The following is a 23,693-nucleotide window of genomic DNA, read 5'->3' as shown; positions in this document are numbered from 1 at the left end:
ACATAGGTAACGTTTGATTGTTATCAGACTTTCCCAACAGATGTCTACTGAGTCATTACTAGATAAGTCAAAAATATTAATTTGCTGTGGTTAGGAATGCATGTATAAATTACTTGATACCGTAAGAGTCCAGGAAATGAGGAACAGAGGTCACACAGGAGGAAGGAGAGAAGAACAGAATCAATGTTACAACCACATCAGCAGTGAGCAGAAAGCAAAATATTCCCTTAATTTTATTCTAATGCCTCAGCAGCTGTTCTGAGCCAGAGAAGCTGGCGTGTGAAAAGAGAAAAAGCTGGGAAAACAACAGCCCTTTGTCAGACACAGATCTAGAAAGGATCTCTACAAGCATTAGTACTCAGGAAGGAATGTGAAAGAAAACATGTTCATTGCATCCTGTCCGCAGGAAAAAGTTTACAAGTAGTTCAGTAAAGCAAAGAAATTTCAGAATTTAAAAAATGATTAAGAATTCTATATTTAATATTTCCAAGTACAAATATTGTTTTCTTTTCATCTGCCTCACATCTGAATGCATATCAACATGTGAATCTTCACAGGTGAAAAGCTTAGGACATAATATTTTTATTTTGGAGGGGAGTGCGTGCAAAGCTAGCTAAATCAATCAATCAATCAATGAATACTCTGAAGCTACATGTGCAAATGAATTAATACCCTGAGGCTACAGTATGTGTGAAAGGAACTAGTCTGTTAAATTACATTTGTTTTGATACCTACCTAAACCCTGGTTGTGCTTTTTACAATTGTTCCTCATTATGAGTAACAATTTTAAATGCTTTACAGTACAAAACCCTGTTTTGGCTTCTCTGATCATGTTTATTTTAGTCTAAGAATCATGCACTGACTGGAAATTGTCTTTAATCACTAAGTGAGTGTTGTTTTGTACAAATTTAAAATGGGTTTAAATGAACAGTGATCCACGAATCAAATAGTAAATACAAATGGCAGTTGAAAAAGTACTTTAAATGCTGACTTCAGACCTTGTTTTAAAATGACAACCTTTATTTTTTTGACTTTTACTTTATGAGTTTTCTCTATTTGGCATCTTTATTGCTTACTTTACTTTCAGTTCGACTGCGATTGGATCATGCGAGAGATGTCATCCGTGGTTAAAAGATGCCTTACAGGATGGTTAATCTCATCTCTTTGTTGTCCCTCACCAGGTGTATCTCAGAGCTCGTCTTCATCTAGGGCACTACTACAAACTCCAGGTGACGTTCCCATACAGGGGATGATTCTAAACAAACATTCCAGGATAATCAGTCCTAGACAAAAGAATAAGGGGGGTAAGCTGGAGTCTGCAAATGCTGTAAAGTAGACCTATCATTTCCACTACAACTAGAACTCTATAATAAAAATATTTCTATCAGCGAAAATTACCCTTCCATGGTCTTGCACCTGATGTAAATCAGATGGAGGAAAAATTCCGCTTTCTGCTCTAATAAGCATCTTGTGCACACAGATTCAGCGTTCATGCAAAGATCAAACATTTCTCTAACATTCTTGGAGATACAGTGTTATGTATTTGCCAACATGAAATTACAAGAATAAGGACATCAACACATGTACTTATGATGTACATTTTGCACAGTAAGACATTCTGCTTTGACATGCAGGGCATGAACATCTAAGATGAGTCTGCCAAATAGCTATACCTACTGAGGAACACCCAGAAGAGAGGATTTTGGGTAGTTTGTAGCCCTTGTCTTGGTCTATGAGCCTAGCTCCTCTCAAGAAAAGGATCCCTTTAGCCTTATTGTCAGTGTTCTTTCATGCGGGAATAATAGCATGTCAGTGATGGCCCGTGCAACAATAGTTCAAGATGAGAAAGGTGTAGGGGTCCAAAAGAGAACTAACAACACAAGGTTTTGCTTTGGCTGTGGCGCGACTATCTAACAAAGCATCAGCACAACACCCCAATGGCCTCGCTGTGTGGCCTCAGTTTCTTCAAACACTTTCGAAAGGCGGCATTACTGGAAAATTTTCTTGAAAAGTATTTTATCACCACAACAGATAAGCGCTTTAAAAAAAGGTACGTTTTGCAGCGTGTGTGTGGGTTATTAATTGCTGCTATGGAAACCATCTGGTTGAGAGAAATGTACAGAAAAATAAACACAAGAGCAGGATCAAATATATATCTACAACACATCTGTCATTCAGGCATCTCTACATGTGATTGTCTTTAAGAAAAACAGCAATAATAAGCCCTATTTTTGTGTCCTTTTTATCTATCGGGGAGGTCACAGAGGACAAAGAAGCAGATAATATCTAGGTTTATGATCTACTATACTGTGATAAATGCTTTTTATCAGGAAAGAACTGCAAATTAGTATGTAAAATCTTACAATGAAGCATGACTGTCTAATTAGAAGACATCTAATTATGTGTCTAACAAGTCTTTTTGGCCTTCTTCTCAGTCAAGCCTTGTCCTTATGGCAGCTGACAGACAGTCTGATCAAAGTGGCCTCTGATGCTGCACTCTGTGCCAGCAAAATGTGTCACAAGCAGCTGGGTGGGGTATGCCGTTGAGCTACAATAGCCAACCATATGGAGTGTTAAAACTGAATAAATCCTGCTGCTACCAAGACATGTGAAACACTGTTTATTCTTTCTTATACTGCATGACACGTTATAGCTCACTCAACACTGCCCATGTGCATAATGCCAACATGAGGTCCAAGGAACAAGACTTTGAGGTTCTTTTACAATGAATACAATAAAGCTTTGGAATTGTAGGTAGGTAACAATCATTAATTTTAGAGTGGTAGCAGTAAGGTTCACCTGAAGCAGCAGAGAGAAATGACTGGTGGGTAGTTTGCTTGGTTCAGAAGGGCCATAAATTTCATGTACTCCACCTTTACAAAACATACCAAAACCTAGTCTTTTCATTAGCTGAAACATTTTAAGGTAAAAAATATGGCAAATATCTCAATAAAAGCAGTTTTAACAAAAGCTGAATGAGAGCTGATCCATGTTTGCTGTGTCATTTTACATCCATGCATCAATACTGAGATATTCAAAGTCCTTTTTGTACCCCCTTTTCCTATGAAGACAATTGCTGTTCTCCTCTTTGCATCACTGTAGATATATCATCCATCCATCCATCCATCCATCCATCCATGCATCCATCCATCCACCAAAACTGCAAACAAAAAAAATTCTTTCTCTCACAGCTACTAAATTTGAAATTTGCTTCTCATCTTCCTTCTCTCGCATTCCCTTCTGCTCTCACTCTTTCCTCTCTGCCTCTCATATTATTTCCCTCCACTGCTGGTTTCAACCCTCAAATCACCCCTGCTGCCTCCGCACTCAACCAAATCTTTAACGAGCAGTGTGAACAACTTTGCGTTGTTGTGTGCAAACAATTGCATCTGCGCTGTAATTTTGCTGAACTTCCGCTACCTGTGGATGCAACTGCCAACACAGCCACGAGTGTTTCAGTGAGTAAATGAAAGTAATGACGAATGTGTTTCTTAATAAACACGTAAGCTTTTCCCAAACAGTACATGAAAAGTGCAAACTGTGACTCAGTGAGCTATTTACTGTCTTACAAAAGACTCATTTAATGAACAGGTTCAGCATTTAGTTCAGAGTTTTAATGTTCTTGCAGTTTTGAAAAAAAAAAAAGCCATCTGTTACACATCTCACACCCAAAACAGGAGTTTAATTACTTGAAAAACACATCCCTACTTAAAATTATGGGTTTTGGTGCCGTGGGTTTTGTTTTTTTAAGCCAACCGATTTGTTCACAAAAAAAAAAGAAAGAAAGAAAGAAAGAAAGAAACTTGGATCTGTTTAAGTGATGCTTTCCCCTGTTTTTCAGACAATAAAATAGCTGCTGATTTGCAGCCTTTTGGATTGTAAGTACAAGCAGTGACACTGAGTGCACTCCCCAGAAGGATCTTTTCCATGGCTAATATATATTGCCAAGCAATCATTTACAGTCATACAATTCACGCTCGTAATTTGGGATTTTAGAGTCCCAAAACAGGCAATTTGTCTGCATGTTTTGGACTGTGAAAGTAAAGCAGAAATTCCAGAGGAAACCCTAACAGACAAAATACTTATAATGCACCGTTCTTCAAAACCCAGTTTAATAGAGACAATTTTGGAGGCCAGCTTTCCCATTAAACAATCATTTTTCCTGCTTCCCAAAGCAAAGTGTCATGAGCACTGTGTATACTACTGCAGACATACTTTAAAATAATATCAATGGGCTACAACTGAAGGTACTTATTTATTATTGTAAAAAATAAAGATGTTCACATGGCAAAATGAGGCTGGAGAGCTTATGCCGGTGTACTGAAGTGGTTTTCTGTGTTTGAGCAGCATCAGAGAGAGAGAGAGAGAGAGAGAGAGAGAGAGAGAGAGAAAGAGAGAGAGAGAGAGAGCATCGAGTAAAACTGGAATAAGTGCCCCTCTTACTAAGCTAATAGATTAGATGTTTGTGTGTGTGTATGTGTCCGAGAAAGAGACTGTGGTCGTATTTAAATGTGTGTGAAGCACATGCACATTATCAAACACAAAGACTTCCCCAGACACGTACAGTCTGTGGTCTGTAGTCCAGACAGAACGACATGTTCAGAACAAGACAGCATCACTTGGAGTGACTCTCAATTAGAGCAGGTACACAAAAGGGATGGAGATGTTTTGGGGGAGGGACATGGCTGAGGTTTTGAGGGCCTTTTAAAGGATGAATAGTGCAGTGATAGTGGTGCTTTTTTGTGGGTTAAACATGGTCACACTCTTTTCCAAAGACAGAATGAATAATAATTACAACAGAAGTGATTTCTTTATTTACATTTCTTTTATTCTTTTCCCCTCATTTCCTCCTGTCCACAGATTGTATCTTACTTAGTTTATGGGTTAGTTTATGTCTCTCAGGTACAAGAAAGTAGAACATATTACTTAGTTGAGCACAAAAAAAAGAAGTTCTGGTTCCAAATTCAGAATGAACTGATTTGAGTTTACTTGTCAGATGCAAGGTTATGGATCAATCCACCAACAGCGATAGATCCGTTCCAAATGGTCTTACCTACCACTGTTAGAGCAGAGTGATACACTCTTTGCTTTCCCTTTATAGTAGCAAGGAGCTACAGTTCAGTGCATGTTTGCTGAAGGCAACAGTGCCATCATTAGCTCATACTATGCAAAGACACAGTATCGATTTTTCTAAGAATATCCTAATTTTAAAAAACTAATCAAAGATGCTGCTGACGATATAACCAAGAAATGTTTTAGGTATGAAAATTACTGTGCACAAGTCTTGAGTCGCCCCTCGTTTTTTTAAAATATTTTCCTCCTTTCCTTCTAAGGAGCCTGACTTTCCTCTAAAAGTTTTGTAAAACTTATTTTTAAAGTTTGAACAGAATTTTCCAGAGTTTTTGGAAAAATATTATTAACAGCCTGTTGTAAAAACACATCGTTTATCGCATGTCTTTAGTTAAATTTATGATAAATGCCAAAGATAACACAATATGATGTGCAGAATTTTTTTGTACCAACAGTGTGATTCCCAATAAGCTATTACCCAAAAACTTGGCGTATTTTAGCATGGTGTGCAGTGTTTACATAAAAAAAATCTGAGAAAACTGGATAAGTAGAAGAGAAAATAAGAAATGGCAGGCCTAAAAATCTATATAAAGCAGATGAGCAGTATCTGAAAGTAGTGACCATCAAAAACATGACACAGGACCTGAGAGATGTATCTGGCCTGTCAGTTGCAAAAATATACAACAACTGTAATGAAAATCAACTGAAACAGGTCTTATGGAGAAATGAATCCAAATTTGAAATTTGTGGTTCAAATCGTCATCAGTATACACTGAGGAGATCGAGAGAGAGTTACAACAGTGAGTGTTTCAGCAAGACAGTAATCTAAAGACCAATGCCAGTGCAATGAAAAACATACCTGGGTAGAAAAACACAGGACCTCAACATCATTGAAGAAGTGTGGGATCATCTTGACAGGGAACAAAATAAAAGACAGCCAGCGTCCAAAGAAGAGCTTTGAAGCCTGAAGAACTATTCCTGAAGACTACTAAAGAAATAAGGGAGCTCAGGCTGTATTAAACAGTGAAGGTGGCCTTACTAAATACTGACTTTCAAATGCTGTCCTTGACTTATATACTGTAATTCCATGCATGTTTGCATGTAAATCACCTTTTCCCCATTTTTCTTTCTGTCTTTTTTTTTTGTTAACAAAAACAGGTGATTACTCTGTAACAAAAAGTTACTTTAACTGAGTAAAGTAGCTTACTCTGCTACTGATTTGTGAAGAAAGCGCTGGTCCTCTGTAGAATACAGAGGAAAACAGCTGGAATTAGAAAAATGCCCCTCATCTATTCTGATCTACCTGGAAAGTAATTCCCCCATGACCTCCAAAATCGTTTTTCATTATCTTTGCAAACATTTCCATTGAAGACACATAAATTTCACCCTTCTCCCCTTCATATAGCATTAAACCCATAAGATGCTGAAGTCACAATAATCTGAAAGCGTTTCAGCTGCTCGAACTGTGCGCTCTCTGTGTCATCACATGACACGGTATATGTGGGTTGTACTGTATATGCAGTTCTCACTGACTTTTGTGAAATGCATAAACAAAGGAGACATTCTGTTTAGAGGTCTGATATTCCCTGGTGACATGAGCCACAACAGTGTGTAAAAAGTCTCTGGATTAATTGGAGTGTAAAGCTGTTAAAAATAATTGGCTTCCCCCCCTCCCACCTCTTATCGTGAGTAGTTTCAATCACAAAAGACTGCCCACAGCTCACAGCTATAGTCGTGTCTGGCCTTTGCCTCAAGTCATTGTAAGTATGCTGACATGGGGCAACATTTTCCAGGCTTCTTAACAGCCCAAGTTTTACAATGGGAAAGTATTTTCTATAATAAAAACACTACCACTGGCCATAATGTGCGCATTTATTAAATGACTTTCAGCAGGTTTTTATAATTCCTTCACTGTGAGAACTTTGAGCTTCAAACGAGGGGTAAAAAAACAAACAACAACAATATGAGCTACAAAATAAAAGCTGTCAAAGAAAGCCTTGCTGTATGCCACGAAGATCCCTAAGCCGAAGTGGAAATCCTTCAGGGAGTGTGTTCTGTTCACTGCTAGCCCTAATGTGTGAGTCACGCTGGGGTCTCACATTCATGGATCAAACAATGCAAGTCCATTTTTCACCACACCACATGTGCACATAGGCTATTGGCACATACTTGCAGGACCCCAGGGCCCCAACGCTAAGCAACCACCCCCTCCATACCCCCCTCCCCTCGCTTGCACTATGCCCATTTCTGACAACATACCACCCAGCATACCAGTGAATAGGTGGTCAATGCTGGACGAAGGATGCAATCCCCCACACATCGCATGCAGCTGTTACAAAGTGGACACTTTAGACATGTAACACAATACCTAAAAATGACCTCATTCAGCTTTAACCTGTTAAAGTCAAAGCTGGCACAATTTCTTTAAAAAGAGCTGACAGAGAGCCTGACAGTAGTGTCTATAATGCCCAGAAGGCAACGTGCCAACAGCTTCTACCCCTCAACGACCGATGGCCCAGTTGGCAGTGTAGAGTACTTCAAAATTGTGCATGGGTTTGTTAGATTTTGACACAGACATGGTGCATCAAAAGATGAAACTGATACTGTTCAAGGCCAACTGTTCCACTACAGGATGTGTGTGAGGAGTGGAAAAGGGGTTTATGTGTGAGGTTTACGGGATTTGAGCTTGCTTAAACAACCTCGTACTACTCCTGCAAAAGCTTTTACTGGAAACAACTGCTGGGCTTGAAGATTGGATGTTTGTGCTCACGACTCTTTATCCAGTATATGTGCATACTTGCATTTGCCCAGATATTTAAAACAAAATAAATAAATGCTGGAGTACATGAACATTTGAAACCTCGCACAACAAAGACAAAAAAGACTTTGCATAATCAAAAACAAGACTTCACAAATATGTGACTTATATTTTTTCTTTGTATCATTGTAGGGTCTTTACCTTACAGTGCAAGGCACCTTGAGACAACTCCTGTTGTGATGTTGTTGTGTAAGTAAACTGAAATTGAACGTATACGATACACTGAACTGTGCACTGTATGTCTAGAATATACTGTTCTTGCTTCTTTACTTACAGTTAATCTTTCACATGTTAGCCATAATGAGGTAAGCCAGTGGTTTTTCTCATGCTTTAGCACCATCTACTGGCCGGCAGTAAAGGTGCAGTATAGGCTTTGCACCAACCCAGTCCATCTCAGGTGAAAGTCTTAATACCACAGTTTAAACCTACAATAAATATGAAAAGCCGCAATAATATTTAACATCAAAAGCACTTGATTAAAAGATTTCTCTGCCAATTTTCAATCATTTAATATTTGTCATATATTTATATTCAAACCTCATTTATGTTCTTCATGAAGATCCCCCTTTTACTGATAAGGAAACCCGTGTTCACCTTATTGAAGAAGACCACTGAAGCAAAGCTGTAAATAATAAAATCACTGATGTCGTTAGTAATACTTGTCTTTTCCTACAATGATGAGTCTTAACGGATGAAACCTGAACTCCAAGGCATTTTAATCAAACGTTTAGCAAAACATTTTGTATACATAAAGAAACAATAACAACAACAATAATAATAGGAAAGGGGTTTCGCATTGTTTTTACTGTTTTTGTCCAGCACTTTCTCGTAGGCTACATTAATAAACCGACGACAAGCAAAAATGTTCCAGTTGTGCAATGTAGTTGGGCCTATTTTATGCTCAGTAACTTAAACCCACTTTGCATTAAAAAAAAAACCTGAGAGGAAAAAAGCAATCGAATATGACAGTAATCGATTATTCATAGTCCTCGTAATTATGGACATAATGATTCATGTGTGTAGTTCTATGTTGTGGACGGTAGGGGTCACTGTTCTCTCAGTTTGGGAAATGTTTGTTTCTCTGGCCAGAAAATGATCCCTTCTTAGATTTCAGTGCAGATTCTCATAGCTGAAACGTAATTTTAAGTGGCAAAAATGCAGTAGCTCTTCTACTGCTAAATGTAAACTTTTTTCTTTGCCTCAGTAGTAAACTTGTAAACTAACTTTTTTTAATGTTTCACACACTCATCAACCACTTGGTTAAGTTGGTAAGTTACATCTTCCTAGTACTGGGTTGTAACTTCTTTGGCTTTCATGATAGCATCACAAAGTTGGTAACACATCCATAATGCACATTTTGAGTTCCACCGCATCCCAGAGGTGCTCTATTGGATTGAGTTCAGGTGACTGTAGAGACCATTTGAGCACAATTCAGTTCAATTCAGTTTTATTTATACAACAGTTGCTTCAACACACTGCATTGCAAAGTAGACCCTACAATAAAACATAGAGAGATAAACCCAACAATCATATGACCCCCTATGAGCAAGCACTTTGGCAACAGTGGGAAGGAAAAACTCCCTTTTAACAGGAAGAAACCTCCAGCAGAACCAGGCTCAGGGAGGGGCGGCGATCTGCCACGACTGGTTGGGGTGAGAGGAGGAAGACAGGAAAGACATGCTGTGGAAGAGAGCCAGAGATTAATAACAAGTATGATTCAGTGCAGAAAAGGTCTTTTAACACATATTGAGTGAGAAAGGTGACTGAAGAAGAAACACTCAATGCATCATGGGATCCCCCAGCAGCCTACACTTATTGGAGCATAACTAAGGCCCTAACTATATGCTTTAGCAAAAAGGAAAATTTTAAGCCTAATCTTAAAAGTAAAAATAGTCTCTGTCTCCTGAATCCAAACTGGAAGCTGGTTCAGTGTACAGTGAACTCATGTTCAAGAAACCAGTTTGAGATTATTTCTCCTTTGTAACATAATGCCATCAGAAGATGGGTGAAATGTTGTGGTCATAAAGCGGTGGATGTGATCAACAGCAGCAGCACTCAAGTACACTGTGACATTTAAACAACCATGCTGCAGCAGAAACCAACACTCATGAGACCAGGCATTGATTTTCTATTAAACTGTTCAATTTTGGTGAACCCGTTTGAATTGCAGCATCAGTTTCCTGTTCTTAGCTGGCAGGACTGTCACTCCTTATAATAATAACAAGTATTATAAGGACCATATAAGTTATATTATGATTTATTCAACAATGGGGTTATTGTACCAATAACTATTTCATCTTTAATGTTTACTTAATCAGTATGAGAGTAATGCAAAAGTACTCACTTTTATGAGCAAAATGGACTATGAGACATACAGTACACATAAAACAAACATTTGACATTAAGTTTTTATTACAGATTTATTCTTATTTTTCATAGTTACTTCTGGCATATGCCCCTTAGAGCAGGTTGCAGCTGTAGATTGTACCAGAATGTCTGTGCCGTTACCTCAAAGCAGACAGTGCGCCATGGTCAACATCAATCATTAGCACTTTTTATGAGGATTCTCTGCACAGGTTTGTGTTTTTCAGCTCCATCATTAGCGATATCTGGTTTATGAAAACATTAAGGCAAGAGGAGTTTTTTCCCAACGTCCACAGCCTGGGAAGTCTGAAAGGACCTCATCACAGCTTGATTTCACTGGAAAACTGCTCTTGAAGGGAGTTGTTGTTGTGCTTCAGGACTATTCCAAATCCTTAGATTAGATTTTAGGAACCAAAGCAGGCTTTTGGCAAGAAATCAAAGCAGCTCTTGAGGCACTGCAGTATCTGTTTTCATTTAATGTACAAAGTTATCTTGGTGCAATGAGCCCTAGAAAAGTGGCTTATATATAAGCACTCCACTTTTTCCTGAAGTACCTGCACCTTTATTACCAAGGGAATTTGGTGACATAATTCCCTGAAAAGGAACTTTTCCACTTCTTTCTGGGGTTTACATGAAACTTACCTCATTCCTGGATTTTGACACAACTTTGATGATTCGCTCTGTAGTTGACAGCTTAAGGTGTTTCTAGATCTCAAGAATACATATATATTAGTGAGGACTGGTTTTAAAAGGTATTTGCTCTGTTTATATGTCTCTTAAGTGGAACTGAACTCTTGAAAGTCATGTTGTGGAAAAGCAGTCCGCATCACTAAGTGAATCCACATGGAGCCACAATGTGGTGAGCAAAGCACCCAGCCAGAGCTGACCTGCTGCCCTTCTTTAGAATCCAGCTGACTCTGTGGCCGACAGAAACTGCTGTAGTGATAAGAAGGACCCGTGCTTTAAGTGACTTCATACAGCCATGTAATATTTCATTTAATATATTTACTTTGCTGCATACAGAACGTATATGGAGTTTGACCTTAGATTTTGAGTTTAAATCTATGTGCACATGATTATATTAGAAAACAGGGCAATGACTTGATCTGTTTGAAGGATTATTTATATAAATTATGTTGCATATTGTTTTAGTTCACTGAAATAAAAATTAAAAGTAGACTTTGCAAAAATGAAGACCAATTGAAATGATTTTGTCAACTTAGTTTGGTTAAAAATTGTTTTGCAACTTGCATGATTAGAAATTCATGGATAAAAAGTCCCAAAGAAATAAAACAAAATTTAGTATTTTAGTTTTAACTAGTAATAGTGTTAGAGTATAGATATTTATAGATTGTGATTTGGGATTTTATACTTTTTAAAATCAATATTTTTAAACTGCATTGAGCCTTGATGTGAGAGACCCAGATCCGACCCTCCTAGCAGTTTAACGTCACGTGTCTTAACGTAAAGGGAGTTGGTATCCAACTTTTCTAAAAACAGCAAGAAAATAGCAAAGTATAAAAACTGAAAATTGCAAATATAAAGAACCACACCATCACTTTGTTCATCAACGAGTCTGTTGGAAAGCAAGTTTTATTCTTACTTATTCTTTAACATTAGTGTAGTAGCAAGACATACAAGTAATAGTACAATTAGTATAGCACCAAAATCATTTGTTTCTTTTATACAGGCTGCGTACATACTGTAGGTACATAGGATTCTTTTAAACATCTTTGGATAAAGCATGGCAAACAAGCACACCGTTTCTCTACTCAGTACCAATGCCCATTCAATATTTTAGCACACAGTTTGCAATTCAAGTATGAATATTACAAATACACATATATCATAAGTTACAAATCTTAATGGTTATTACAAAAAAACAAAAACAGGATTACATTTCTACAAAACTGACAGCACACAGTGCATCAAGTATTCTTTAAATTTCTGATACAGACCTCATAGCACAATTGACCATCATAAAATGAATGACAGCCAAAGGTTTTCTAGCTGCTCACTGACTTTTATTATTTTCAGCCATTCTTTAAATCAAAAGAAGCGGCATTGTCTGAGAGGGGGGAAAAAAACAGTCTGCATCTACTGCCTAACTTTGGTTAAAGCTTAACATTAGCGAATCCGCGTGTTCAGTTGGTTGATAGTTGTATTTGCGGTCATGGTAAAAGCCAGATATGATGCGTTACAGTAAGTGTTGCTCAATGGGAGAGTCCTTCGCACAGTCGCTGGTCTGTTTTATCGGGCAATCTTGCATCTAAAACATTAGCTCTGTTCATAAAAGGACCACAACAGGCTATAAGGAGATCCTAGGGAGTCTGCTAGAAAGAGTTGAATCTCTGCCCTATTGAGTGTTATTCCCAAAGCCAGTTTTCCTTCTCAACATTAGAGGTAATTCCAGTTCAAAAGCACCTTTTAAAAGATCCTCATTCAAGATTAGTGGTTATATGCTACAAATAGTAGGCTAATACCTATTTTAGCAGACAACGGACAAAACATATCAGACAATGGCTTCTCTGTTGGTAGTAGTCATTGTACCGTCATACAGAACATATCTACAAGTCAATGCAGAATAAATATGTTCAAACATAAATATATTACAACACATATCTCAACCGAGTATGGATGTCTATGAGAGGTAGGGTTTTGCAGGCACCTACAGTAGGCCCAACGGTGGGTGTGAGGTGAGACGCGCACGCATACACACACCTGATACTGTGTCAAGGTGTAACAGATGAGAACTCGTGTGACAAAGAGAAACACCAATAACAATCTAACTATGAAACACACGTGCACGCACAAAACAGACAAAATTGTACTTCAACACCAGGAAATATGGAAATAGTTCAGCTATTTCCTCACAGCACTAGTGTTTACTCTGACAGTCGTGCCTCAGTGTCAGTCGGTGGACTGTCTATGTGGGTTTCAGTAGTTTTGTTAAAAATACCTGACAACAGATGACAGCAGACAGACTCACAAAGTACACGACAACTAAAACAAAACGTTATCTGTAGTTATTCTAAAGGCTCCTGATGTTCTCCTAACGTTTGACCTCTGACATGAGACAGGTGTGGAAGGACATCAGTACTTAGTTGCATGCTGATACGTTTCAGAGTCTTGAGCCGCAAAAACAAAAAAAGCATAAGAATTTCTCATTCCACCGACCGTAAATGTTTGTACGTCTCAAACTATGTCATTACTCATGCAAGTGGCCCCTTTCACATTTTTCAGGTTAAAAAATAATGGTTATTTGATTTATACGTTATTCTCATTATTGTGTTGCAAGTGAAAACGCAAATGGGAAAAGGGGTCACCTCCTGAGTAAATCCCAGGATGAGACATACGTTTAAACAGGAACCTGAACTACTTTTGTTCCATTTCTTTTCCATATGGGAATCATTCCTGCTCATCTGTTGCTGAGAACAAGATTTGTAATGCCCTCATACATATACCAAAGCAGCTAGTTCCTGTAGCCATCATTTTTCTTAATCTGTCACAATGTAGAAAAATAACACAACTATCCCTTATATACTCTTCCATAGTCTGCGTATAGACCTTTTTTTTGAACCACAGTAGGATTGCAAGGACAGCATGTCTCCTTTTATACTATCTTGCTGACCACCATATCAGTTGGATCAGAGCCCAAGTGTTTTGTGTCTTTCTAAGTTTGGAAAAAGTTCCTTATCAGCTGGGAGGATATTTCTTTTCCTCCTGTCTTTGTATTTGTTTTCCCAGTGTTTTCAGTCCTGTATCCCGTGTTATGATACAAAAAAATCAATTTGCGTCATGCAAAATAATTTAGTCTCCAAAGCACATGAGTGCATGACAACGTCTGCACAACTGCTGACTCCTCTTAAGTGTTAGTAGTTTGGGTGAAGTACCTGATGGTGGCTCTGTAGCACTGCACTATATATAGCGTCCTGTCTGTTCTAGCTGCCGTTTGGGGATTGAGGATATTACTGTGGGATAATAATTGTTAAATGGTCCCCCTCTGACACTCACGGATGACTGCAGGATCAAATCTCTCTTATTGCCAGTATCTTATTCCAGACAGATTTAGGTGGTTTGGTCTCTGCACAGCTCTCAGTGGACTTGAAGAAGTAGGCCGTTGTGAGCCTGGGGAATGCACTTCCCACAGAAACCACCACAGCGGCCGTAGATTCTTGTCCCATCCTACAGACAGAGACAAATGAGAGAGGAAAAGTGGGCAAAGGGCAGAGAATGAAATCTTCATAAATGTCATGAAGGGATTCCTGCTCAGTGAATCACATTGATGACATTTCAGCACTACAGTCTCACACCACAACTGGAGTGATCCAGCATGAGGCTCAGTCCACCCCAGCAAAATGAAAACAGTGATCCATTACTTGAAATCTGCCCGGCATGACCCACACTAAAGGCAAGCATTATAGGAGTTCACTTGGAACGTTTTGTTTTTACCTCCGATCTGTGGACTTTGACTGAAACATAGTTGCCCTGAGATGTCCACTTGGTGGCCTGAGCCACTTTGAAGCCAGTGCCAATTAGATTGATGCTGAACTGGCCCTGAAAACACAAAAGAGACGGATTTATTTCATAGAAGTTCTCTAACAGGTAAGGTAAAAGAATATAAAACACACAACCAGAAAAAGCAAAACTGTCTTTCATTTTTTTTTCACAAACCTGTGGACATTTGGCTGCACTATAACAATCCCCCGCTGTAGCAAAGGGCACTGGTTGACCAAGAGGTGTCTGGGAAAACCGGAGGTCTGTGACTGGTAAACAGATACCAAAGACACTGATTTAAAGTCACAGTGACCACAAGCAGAAAAAATTGACTGAAACCACATGGCTGTAGAGTATCAACAATTAAGATTTTACTTTCTGGAAGAAGATATTTTTCAACATCTTTTCTCCTATAGTGAATTTGCTTAAATCTAAAGCAAAATTAGCAAAATCCTACTTTTTAAAACATATTTACCTATAGGAAATCTTTATGTTACATTTTCTAATTGTTTACTGAAATTCAAATACTGTTTGACTGCATGCAAGTAACATTTGCAATATTGCAAAAGGCACACCACATTAGCACCTCTTCATATTCTGCCCCTCATCTTTAACTCATTATTTCTCCTCGGCTCTCTTTAAGCTACCTGAAAACTAAATGAGTGTTGCGCAGACTGGGTGTGGGAACATGTGCTGTAAGGACCCAGATGAGATGAAGGAGACGGGAGGATGATAGCGTAGGTACTAATCCAGCTTCTCAAGCATGCAAACTCATGCAGACACATCTTGTGTTTACCTATTTTTATGGCCATAACGCCTTTCCTTAGATATTCCTAAAGCTAATTAAAAGCGAAACATCTAATCCTACCCATTACCTTTATTCTCACCATAACCTAATTTTAAACTTAACCTGGTAGCTAAGGTTTAGCGATGAAAAAGCCTCTCAAACTTGCACAGTCCTGCAATTTGGTTCCAACAAATCTGCCTGAAGCCACAAGTATAATTGTGTCTCAGCTTTTGGGCCCTGAGAATATAATAAACACACACTAACACACACCCACACATATGCAAAGACAAAAGAATAACAAAAAAACAGCACAGTAATCTACATTGTTTTATGTAATCAAAAGCATACTTGGACAAAATAGGGCAGGTGGAGCTGAGTGGAATAATGAGCAGAGGAATATGGCCTGAAGATGTGCATGTGTGCACATTGTAATTGTATGATTGCTTGCATGCAAGCGTGAGGACATGTTTTATTTCTGATGCAAAAGGATGGATGAGTGCTGACGGGCACGGTTTCAAGTCCTCTCCAGGGACACGAACACACAGTGCTGAAATCTCATTATTTTGATTTGGGAGGAGAGAGCGTGGGGTAAGGCTTACTTTCATTTGGACTGGGCTCTGGATGTGGCATTAGCGCTTTGGAGCGAGGCGTGTGAGGGTTAAAAAAACACCCATGTGTGGTCTCGATACAGTGCACGGCGTAAGGCAATCATGAAGTAATTACTCACTCGTTATCCTCAGGGAGTTTAGGTCCAGACGAACTTTGTGGAAGAGTGTGTATCCCGCTGCTGAGTAGTCGTTCCTACACTCACAGTCCTGTTTTCGGCTGCCGTTATACGGGCATTGAAATGGGTTCAGCAACCTGTGCGTTTAAAGAAATATGGGAACTGAGTGCAAACAGCACAATAACCATATTTCACACATTGCATAACCATACAGCGAGTCATCTCCACATCATACGCACCTGTGGCCATACACCTCGGAGTAGTTATCGGTCTGACCGCTGCGCAATGTCACATACTCCTTGGGGAAATCAGTCTGCATCTCAGCACAGTAAATCTAAGAGCAAACATGTTGAGGTAAAGGATGAGATCCCACGAGTTTGCTGCTGCTGCTGCTTGAATCATGACGTGTGCCGGAGTAATTCTGGCAGAACATACAAACCTGTAGGATCCGGGATTTGACTTTGAGATAGTATTCGCCATCTATCCTCACGCCCTGTCTCATCTGGACCTCTCGGCACGTACTGAACAACTGGCCTGGGAGAGGGAGTGAGGAAGAAGAGCTTTCAGTGCAACAGTGGGAGCTGTCGACAGCTTTTAAAAGCTGGAGTATTTAGCCATCTCATTTTAAAAGTTAGTACATAAATCTTTTGTCAGCAAATAGCATAAAAATGTTGAAAGCTAAAAAAACTAAGAACTTCTCCCTAAAGTGGATAGTGACTTGGATCTAATCTTCCCAAGCTTGAGGTGTTGTAATTGTCTTGTTTGTGTTGCAGAGCTCATATTGAGCTGATTAGCTAGTCAAGATTAATACTTGACCAGAGAACTGACTGTCCAGTATATCCTTTCAATTTCATCAGTGCCTGACTTGGCAGAATCTAAGTCAGGAATGATTAACCCTGCGAACTTTGGCTTGCTGTTTTACAGCACTTTCCAAATCCACAATAATGCCTGGCTCAGCTGAAACCCTTGAGGCATTCTGACAGACTGCACAATTTGCAGAAAACTGCTGACTGTCTGTTTATTGTTCCACTAAGTGATCACTCCAAGAGCCTTTAAGTAGTTTATTGTGTAAAAACAAAGCAAAACACAGAGTTTTTAGAATCAGATATGGTTGTTTCCACAGAAAGCACCGACAGTGACCATTACATTACATTTTACCACTCACATTCTCTTTCCTGACATGCAGCCTGAGACTCAGGTCTCTCTGACAGACGACAGAGTTTGGACGTTTGGCCTTTTGAGGTCACGCACTCCACTCTGCGCTCCATCACTCCTGCTCCACAGGTCTGCGAGCACTGGTAAAAACACGCACATACACAAACTCATTCCCTCTAAAAGTGAAAAAGGCTCCAGTCCAAATCCACAAATGAGATTTATTAAAATCCACAAGTCATCAAAATGTATTGTTAAAACTGTGATTAGCTGAGGAGGATTTCTTGCTGTCTAACAAGCCTTTTCTGACTCACCTTGCTCCACGGGCCAACTTTCCAGTAGGACATGTGAGGGCATTCCGTGAGGAGGCACGGCCGGCTGCCAGGAGGGCGAGGCTCAGGACAATTCGTGCTGGCAAAGGAGGACTGAGTGTACACACCCTGAGCAGGAGAGGTGGGCATCAGGGAGCAGGAGACAATACGCTGCTGGTAGCCAACACCGCAGCTGGCAGAGCACTAAGCCACACGAAAATACACACAGTGGGTTAAAAGCTTTGGCTTTAGAAGAAGCTTTTGTGCAGTAGAACGGGGCCTCATTGGTAATGCTGATGAGAATTGATGACCTTGCTCATTTTAAAGCCTTCTCCATTTGAATGAGCCTGATTCTACTGAAATGCAGATGTTTTGAAGCAATTAGTTGATTACGATGACAATTAAATTAGCAGAAGATGTCAAACGTTTTCGTGTTTTATTTAATGAACAATTTGAAATAAATGCCACATTTTCATCTTGTCAGCTGTTTTAGTACATACACAGCAGATCTCCCTATGACTATTAGAATATTTGTATGTGAGAAACAAGAAGACAGCTCTAAATAGACACAGTTTCTCCTTTTTATCTCATTTTTAAGTTAACACCTTTTGGGTTCAGACAGTTGTTTGAAAAAAGAAAAAGATGAAACAAAGTTCCTTCAGTCTTAAGCACTAAATTATTTCTTTCCATTTTAGAGAAATTATGAATTATTTGATACCAATACTGAAACTTATTACTTATATTTCTCATGTTCTTACCATTGACCAGTCTCCTGTTATCCACATGTAGTGACAAGGAGATTCTTTGCAGGGCTGGAGCAATGGTGGTCGGGCTAATGGATCACAGTAATCACCCTGAGCAGGTGTCATTCCTGGATCCATGCACACCACTTTCCTGCTTCTCACGCCTTCTCCGCATGTTGCATTACACTGATAAAAAAAAATCACACACAGGGTTGTGAGATGGATTGTGGTTTCAGCAACTAAATCAACTTCTAAGACTCCTGGACATCCCTTTAGCACAATAAATGCACATCCCTATTAAACCTTTACACAAATGGAGGAAAGTGAGTGTTGTGTAACAACTGGAACAGCAACACAATGCCAAACATGTGCTCTTGACAATGTCAGTGTTAAAGATAAAAGTTAAAACAGATTTCCCTTCAGTAATGGCTTAAAAGTCATAAAATGGATCAGGATTTCAAAATTTGTGTGTTTTTCTTTTCACTTTCTTTATATTTCATAAGAACAGAGAGGATTTCAGGGGCAAACTGTGAGAGAAAGAAGGTTCAAAGTTTTTGCGGCAGCACAGACAGAGATCTAAACACTGCAAAGATTCACGCAGTGCTATGTCCCTACAGGATGTCCCTTTTTTTAATGCCTCGCTTTGAGGACAAAGCACATCGCATTAAAGAAAGATGAGCCAGGAAGAAAACAGTCTGCTAGCGTGACACAGAGCAGTGCCGTTCAGTAGCACAGAAGGGGCGATGGCCATCAGTACTCTCAAGTTTGGATATCATTGATTTGTATCATATTTAGTTGCGATGGTTAACACTAAAGCCCTCACGACAGATAAAGGGTGTATGCAGGACGCCCATCTAATGGTGCAGAGAGAGAGAGTTAGCGACAAAGTGGAGATTGCAGCCAATAAAAGCTTTAATAAGATGCTTAAACATCTGAACATCTGTTTCACACTTGGAGAGTGAACAAAGGAAATACGTCGTCACAGATAGGAAGAAAGAGAATAAACAAGTTACTTACTTCTTTCCATTCATCAGCGACCCAAGTGTAGTGTGTGCACTCTGCAGTTTGGCACGGCCGCGCAGTAGGAGGACGCGCGCGAGCGTCACACAGGTCCTCGAGGACTCGTCCCGTACCTTTTAGCCTGCAGTAGACATCGCGGTTCTGAACTCCGACCCCACAGGTGACAGAACACTAGTAAAACACACACAAAACACACATCTCATTTCGAAAACATGGCAAGAAGTGGGAAATGACTCTAAAGGAAGCTTATTTTTCTCCAGCAGCAATAAGGCTATAAATACAAAGTATTCGTTTTTGTGGCTTTTTAAACTCATTTCTGTTGTAGAGCTAACCTTAAAGGGGCACTAAGCTGATGACACAGTCTTAAAAGCTTAAAAAAGAAGGCGACTGAACTTCTTTAAGTCCGTAAAGATGTTTCGCCTCTCATCCAAGAGGCTTCTTTGGTTCTTAAAACAAATGGTGGAGAGTTCCAAGCATTTAACCTCTAGTGGCAGCTGACCACTTCGGAGGTGGTGCTGAGGGTCGCTGACCCACTATTGATCCTGTGTATCATCAGATGAGCCAAAGTCTGATAAAAGGGGTCATTACCATCACAGGGGGTTACGGGTGAATCCACTGTGTGACCTTGCCCCACCCTCACGCGATCTGTTGAGGTCATCTGAGGCAAGATGTGAGTGGAGGGTAAAGATTTCAAAGATTTCTCTGATTTGATGAAAGTCCAGTTGGGTCAACCGTATGTTCTAAGAGATTTCTTTACATGTGTGTGCTCCTTTTCTTGATTTTTCAAACTCTTAAGACTACCATGACCTGGATGACTGAGGACCTACACAGACACACTGATTTTACACATTAAATCCAATTTCCTTGACATGAGAAAAATGCTGTACAACATATTTTGTTATTAACCTTGACTTTGTCATTGGAAGTATGTTGCCCTGGAGTTTAGACTTAAAATTGTGCATGAGTACGGTTTAGAACAAGTCACTATTTAGGAGTAGTGGGGGTCAGTAGTAAGAACTGACAGCTGAGTTGCATTTTAGGACCATGTGCTTCATAAATCTCTAAATCACGGACTCACCAATTTAAACTAAGACTATATAATGTCTGCTCAGCAGCAGCCACTACAAGGGGCAGTTACTAGATAATGGTTTATTGAATTTGCCCTTATTTTCTGAGATGCTTATGTATTGCATACTACCATTCTAACAAATATGCTAAGAAAATATGTGTTAACAGAGTAATTTAAGTGAGACAGCAAAATCCATCTTATAATTCTGTTGGTTTTCCTCTCCTAAGTTTCACAGGCGATATTTTTATAACGTTTGTTTGGTCTGCCGAGTTAAGATATGCTGCTTTGATGCTCCAGTTCAATGCACTTCATGAATCCAGAAATGGGTTTGTTCCTATTCTGTGAGCTGTATATCTGGGATCACACAAAGATCTATCTCAGACATCTCTTTGATGTTCTTTGAGAAGCATGCCTGCATACTAAGGTAGCGCTCTGTAAGATTTCTGTCAGTGCGCCCCACGGCAGCTGTGGCTACAATGTAGCTTGCCATCGCCAGTGTGTGAATGTGTGTGTGAATGGGTGAATGACTGAATGTAGTGTGAAGCGCTTTGGGGTCCTTAGGGACTAGAAAAAGCGCTATACAAATGCAGGCCATTTACCACAATTTCAGCTGACCACGCTGATTTCTCAGCTTGCCCGCCACACATTACACATTCATAAAAATCAGTGTACGACCCAGAAGTTGCTGCAACTTTTGTTATCGTTGCAGAGTTTATCCTTAGATGTGAAGGTTCAACTCTTTGAGTTTGGAGAAAGAACAAAAAGCACTGCAGGAAATCTGACCTTCAGATCAAAATATGCCTTTAAAAAGCAAAAACAACAGCAAAAAAAACTTGCGTCAAGCATGAAAATAGAACCTGCTGTTCAAGTGATTCTAGAAGTGATACAGCATAACCCAGCTTTAAAAAGTGTGCGCTCTTTAATCACAGTGTTTAGTAAGCAGTTTAAAGGGTCAGCTCATTTCATTTAAAAGGGCATTTTTTCCTGTACTTTCAAGCTTCGTATAGTGGAATTAAGCAAAACTTGTTCTTTATCATTTTTTAAAGCAAACATAGATTTGACCATATAAACAAAATCATTCACCTTCATTTTATTAAAACAAAATAATTCAATAATTTGTGAGAAACATGCAACTAAAATCCAAACTCAAAATAAGATAACCAAATCAATAAGACACTGAATCGTCCTTTCAACTTCACTTTACAATAAACATGTGTAACATGGTATTTCGAATAGCAAGTGGAGAGAATTTTGTCCTTGAAAACCAAACTGATTCCCAATGGGAAGCACCCCCTCCTCCCCCCAGCTCCTCTAATACATTGTCTATTACATTCGCAGTCAGAGGTGACTGAGAGTGCTGGGTAGCTTCGGAATAACTCAGGCACTGGGTGCTGAGGTTTCAAAGTTGTCACATGCACGGACATTAAGATATAAAACATGTCTTTATGCTCTAGTTGAGGATTTCATGGTTGCTGGTGGTATGTGGAGGAAGATGATTGCTTCCAGACACCAGCGAGAGAAAAAGTGAGAGGGGAGGAGGAAAGGCTCAAAGAGTGGGGAGTGGCAGGAGTCTTGTGAAGGGGGAGCAAATGTAAGCCTTGCAGGACCTTTGGGGATTTTACATTTACATTTTATACTTTCCAAGCAGGCATGAGAGGCTTTTCATGAACTGCTATGAAAGTATTCAGTGTCCAAGTCACCAATTAGTACAGAAACCTCCTGTAATTCAGATATTTATCCCCTTCCCACCCTGTTTGCATGTGCATGCACCACAAACTTGGCTGCATCAGCTGCCACGTTTATCACTTTTCATTTTGACAGATTCACATTCACATGGTCAGTGTGTGGTCTGACAAAAAGCTTTCATAGAAGAACTGTACTCTAAGATAGGATTTTAAAAAGTTCCCTGAATATTTGAAACCACAAACACAAATGTTACACTAAGTGTGCTATAGTAGTGCACAAAAGTCTCGTGTCACTCCTCATTCCTTTACATTTTGCTTCCAAGAAGCCAGACTTTCTTGTCATTTTTAAAGTGGTCTTGAGCAAGAGTTCTTCAGGCTCTCTGAATGTCGTTCAAAGTTTTTCTATTTTTTGCACTTTAGTCCAGTCCTTGTACCTGACCATTTATAGAGTATTTCTTTTTTTGTTTATTGAACCATTTAACACTGACCTATGAAAAGATCAAGAATAAAAAGGCACCTAACTCAAGGGATGAACCACTTTTGTGTCTACACATAGCAGAAACTTAAACTAAGAACCAATTTGAAATTGCATCTTTAGAGCTATTAACTCAAACTTTGACATATCTTGGTATGCTGTCCAATGTGTCTTAAAGAAAACTGAGGAAAGTTGACAAGTGGAGGGCAAAAGATGACATATCAGGCATAAATAAAAACAACGCCATGTGCAAAGCCAGCGCAGTACAAGCACACTTGGAACGCTATCGGTTATAGATTGGCCTCCCCACATTCTGGACCTCAACATTATTCAAGCAGTGTGGGATAATCTTGACAGAAAATGGAACCAAATCCAGCCAACATCCAAAAAAGAGCTTTTAATGTCATTAAAGAAGCCTGAGAACTATTCCTGAAGACTTCTTAAACAAATTACAAGAAAGCTGCCTAAGAGAGTTCAGGCTGTGTTGAGGAATGAAGGTGGTCATCACACAATTATCGACTCTGAAGCTTGTTAGAATTTTGAACAGTACTGTACATAAACAGTCTTGGCCTTTAGAGTTTAGTTTACACTTTTGGGAATGACACATAAATCTTCAAAAAGAGCAAACTGAGCGGTGATTGGACAGGTGCTCTGTGTGTACATGTCCTACATCTGCAATCTCTAGAAAGAGTTTGTGTTTGTGCCTCAGCTGCAGTTACTCACAGCATGGCCTCTCTGAGACTTTTGGTTATTATCTAATCCCCAGAAGATAGCAAGAAGAACAAACATACCTCCCTCCATCTGTTAGCTTTCCAACTGGGGCATACTCGAGCCCGACAGGCCTTCTGTGTCCGAGGCCGGGGCAGATGACTGCAGTGCTTCTCTTCTATTTTGGTTTGGTTCTGATATACACAGACTACATCCCGCTGTTTGGTCCCTCTGCCACAGCTTACTGAACACTGGGGAGGAAATTGCAGG

The 23,693-nt window shown here is 39.5% G+C and overlaps 1 protein-coding gene across 1 annotated transcript in view; it reads right to left on the bottom strand.

Moving 5' to 3' along the window:
• Positions 1-11,801: 11,801 nt before the first annotated feature.
• The window catches only part of LOC102294123 (A disintegrin and metalloproteinase with thrombospondin motifs 20), a 76,161-nt gene continuing 64,269 nt past the window's right edge, over positions 11,802-23,693 (bottom strand). The window contains exons 29-39 of the mRNA XM_005939762.3: positions 23,507-23,674; positions 19,484-19,657; positions 18,482-18,652; positions 17,727-17,927; positions 17,426-17,555; positions 16,700-16,794; positions 16,500-16,594; positions 16,264-16,397; positions 14,927-15,018; positions 14,705-14,809; positions 11,802-14,437 (exon numbers count right to left, since the gene is read on the bottom strand). Coding sequence (XP_005939824.1) covers positions 14,348-14,437; positions 14,705-14,809; positions 14,927-15,018; positions 16,264-16,397; positions 16,500-16,594; positions 16,700-16,794; positions 17,426-17,555; positions 17,727-17,927; positions 18,482-18,652; positions 19,484-19,657; positions 23,507-23,674 — 1,455 coding nt within the window. The 3' untranslated portion in view covers positions 11,802-14,347. The remainder of the gene's footprint in view (positions 14,438-14,704; positions 14,810-14,926; positions 15,019-16,263; positions 16,398-16,499; positions 16,595-16,699; positions 16,795-17,425; positions 17,556-17,726; positions 17,928-18,481; positions 18,653-19,483; positions 19,658-23,506; positions 23,675-23,693) is intronic.

The sequence above is a fragment of the Haplochromis burtoni genome, unplaced genomic scaffold (assembly GCF_018398535.1).
Source record: "Haplochromis burtoni strain Fernald_Lab_line unplaced genomic scaffold, NCSU_Asbu1 Contig_272, whole genome shotgun sequence".
Classification (NCBI taxonomy): Eukaryota; Metazoa; Chordata; class Actinopteri; order Cichliformes; family Cichlidae; genus Haplochromis; species Haplochromis burtoni.
Note: the sequence above shows the minus strand (reverse complement) of the source record. Positions and strands in the feature narration are given on the sequence as shown.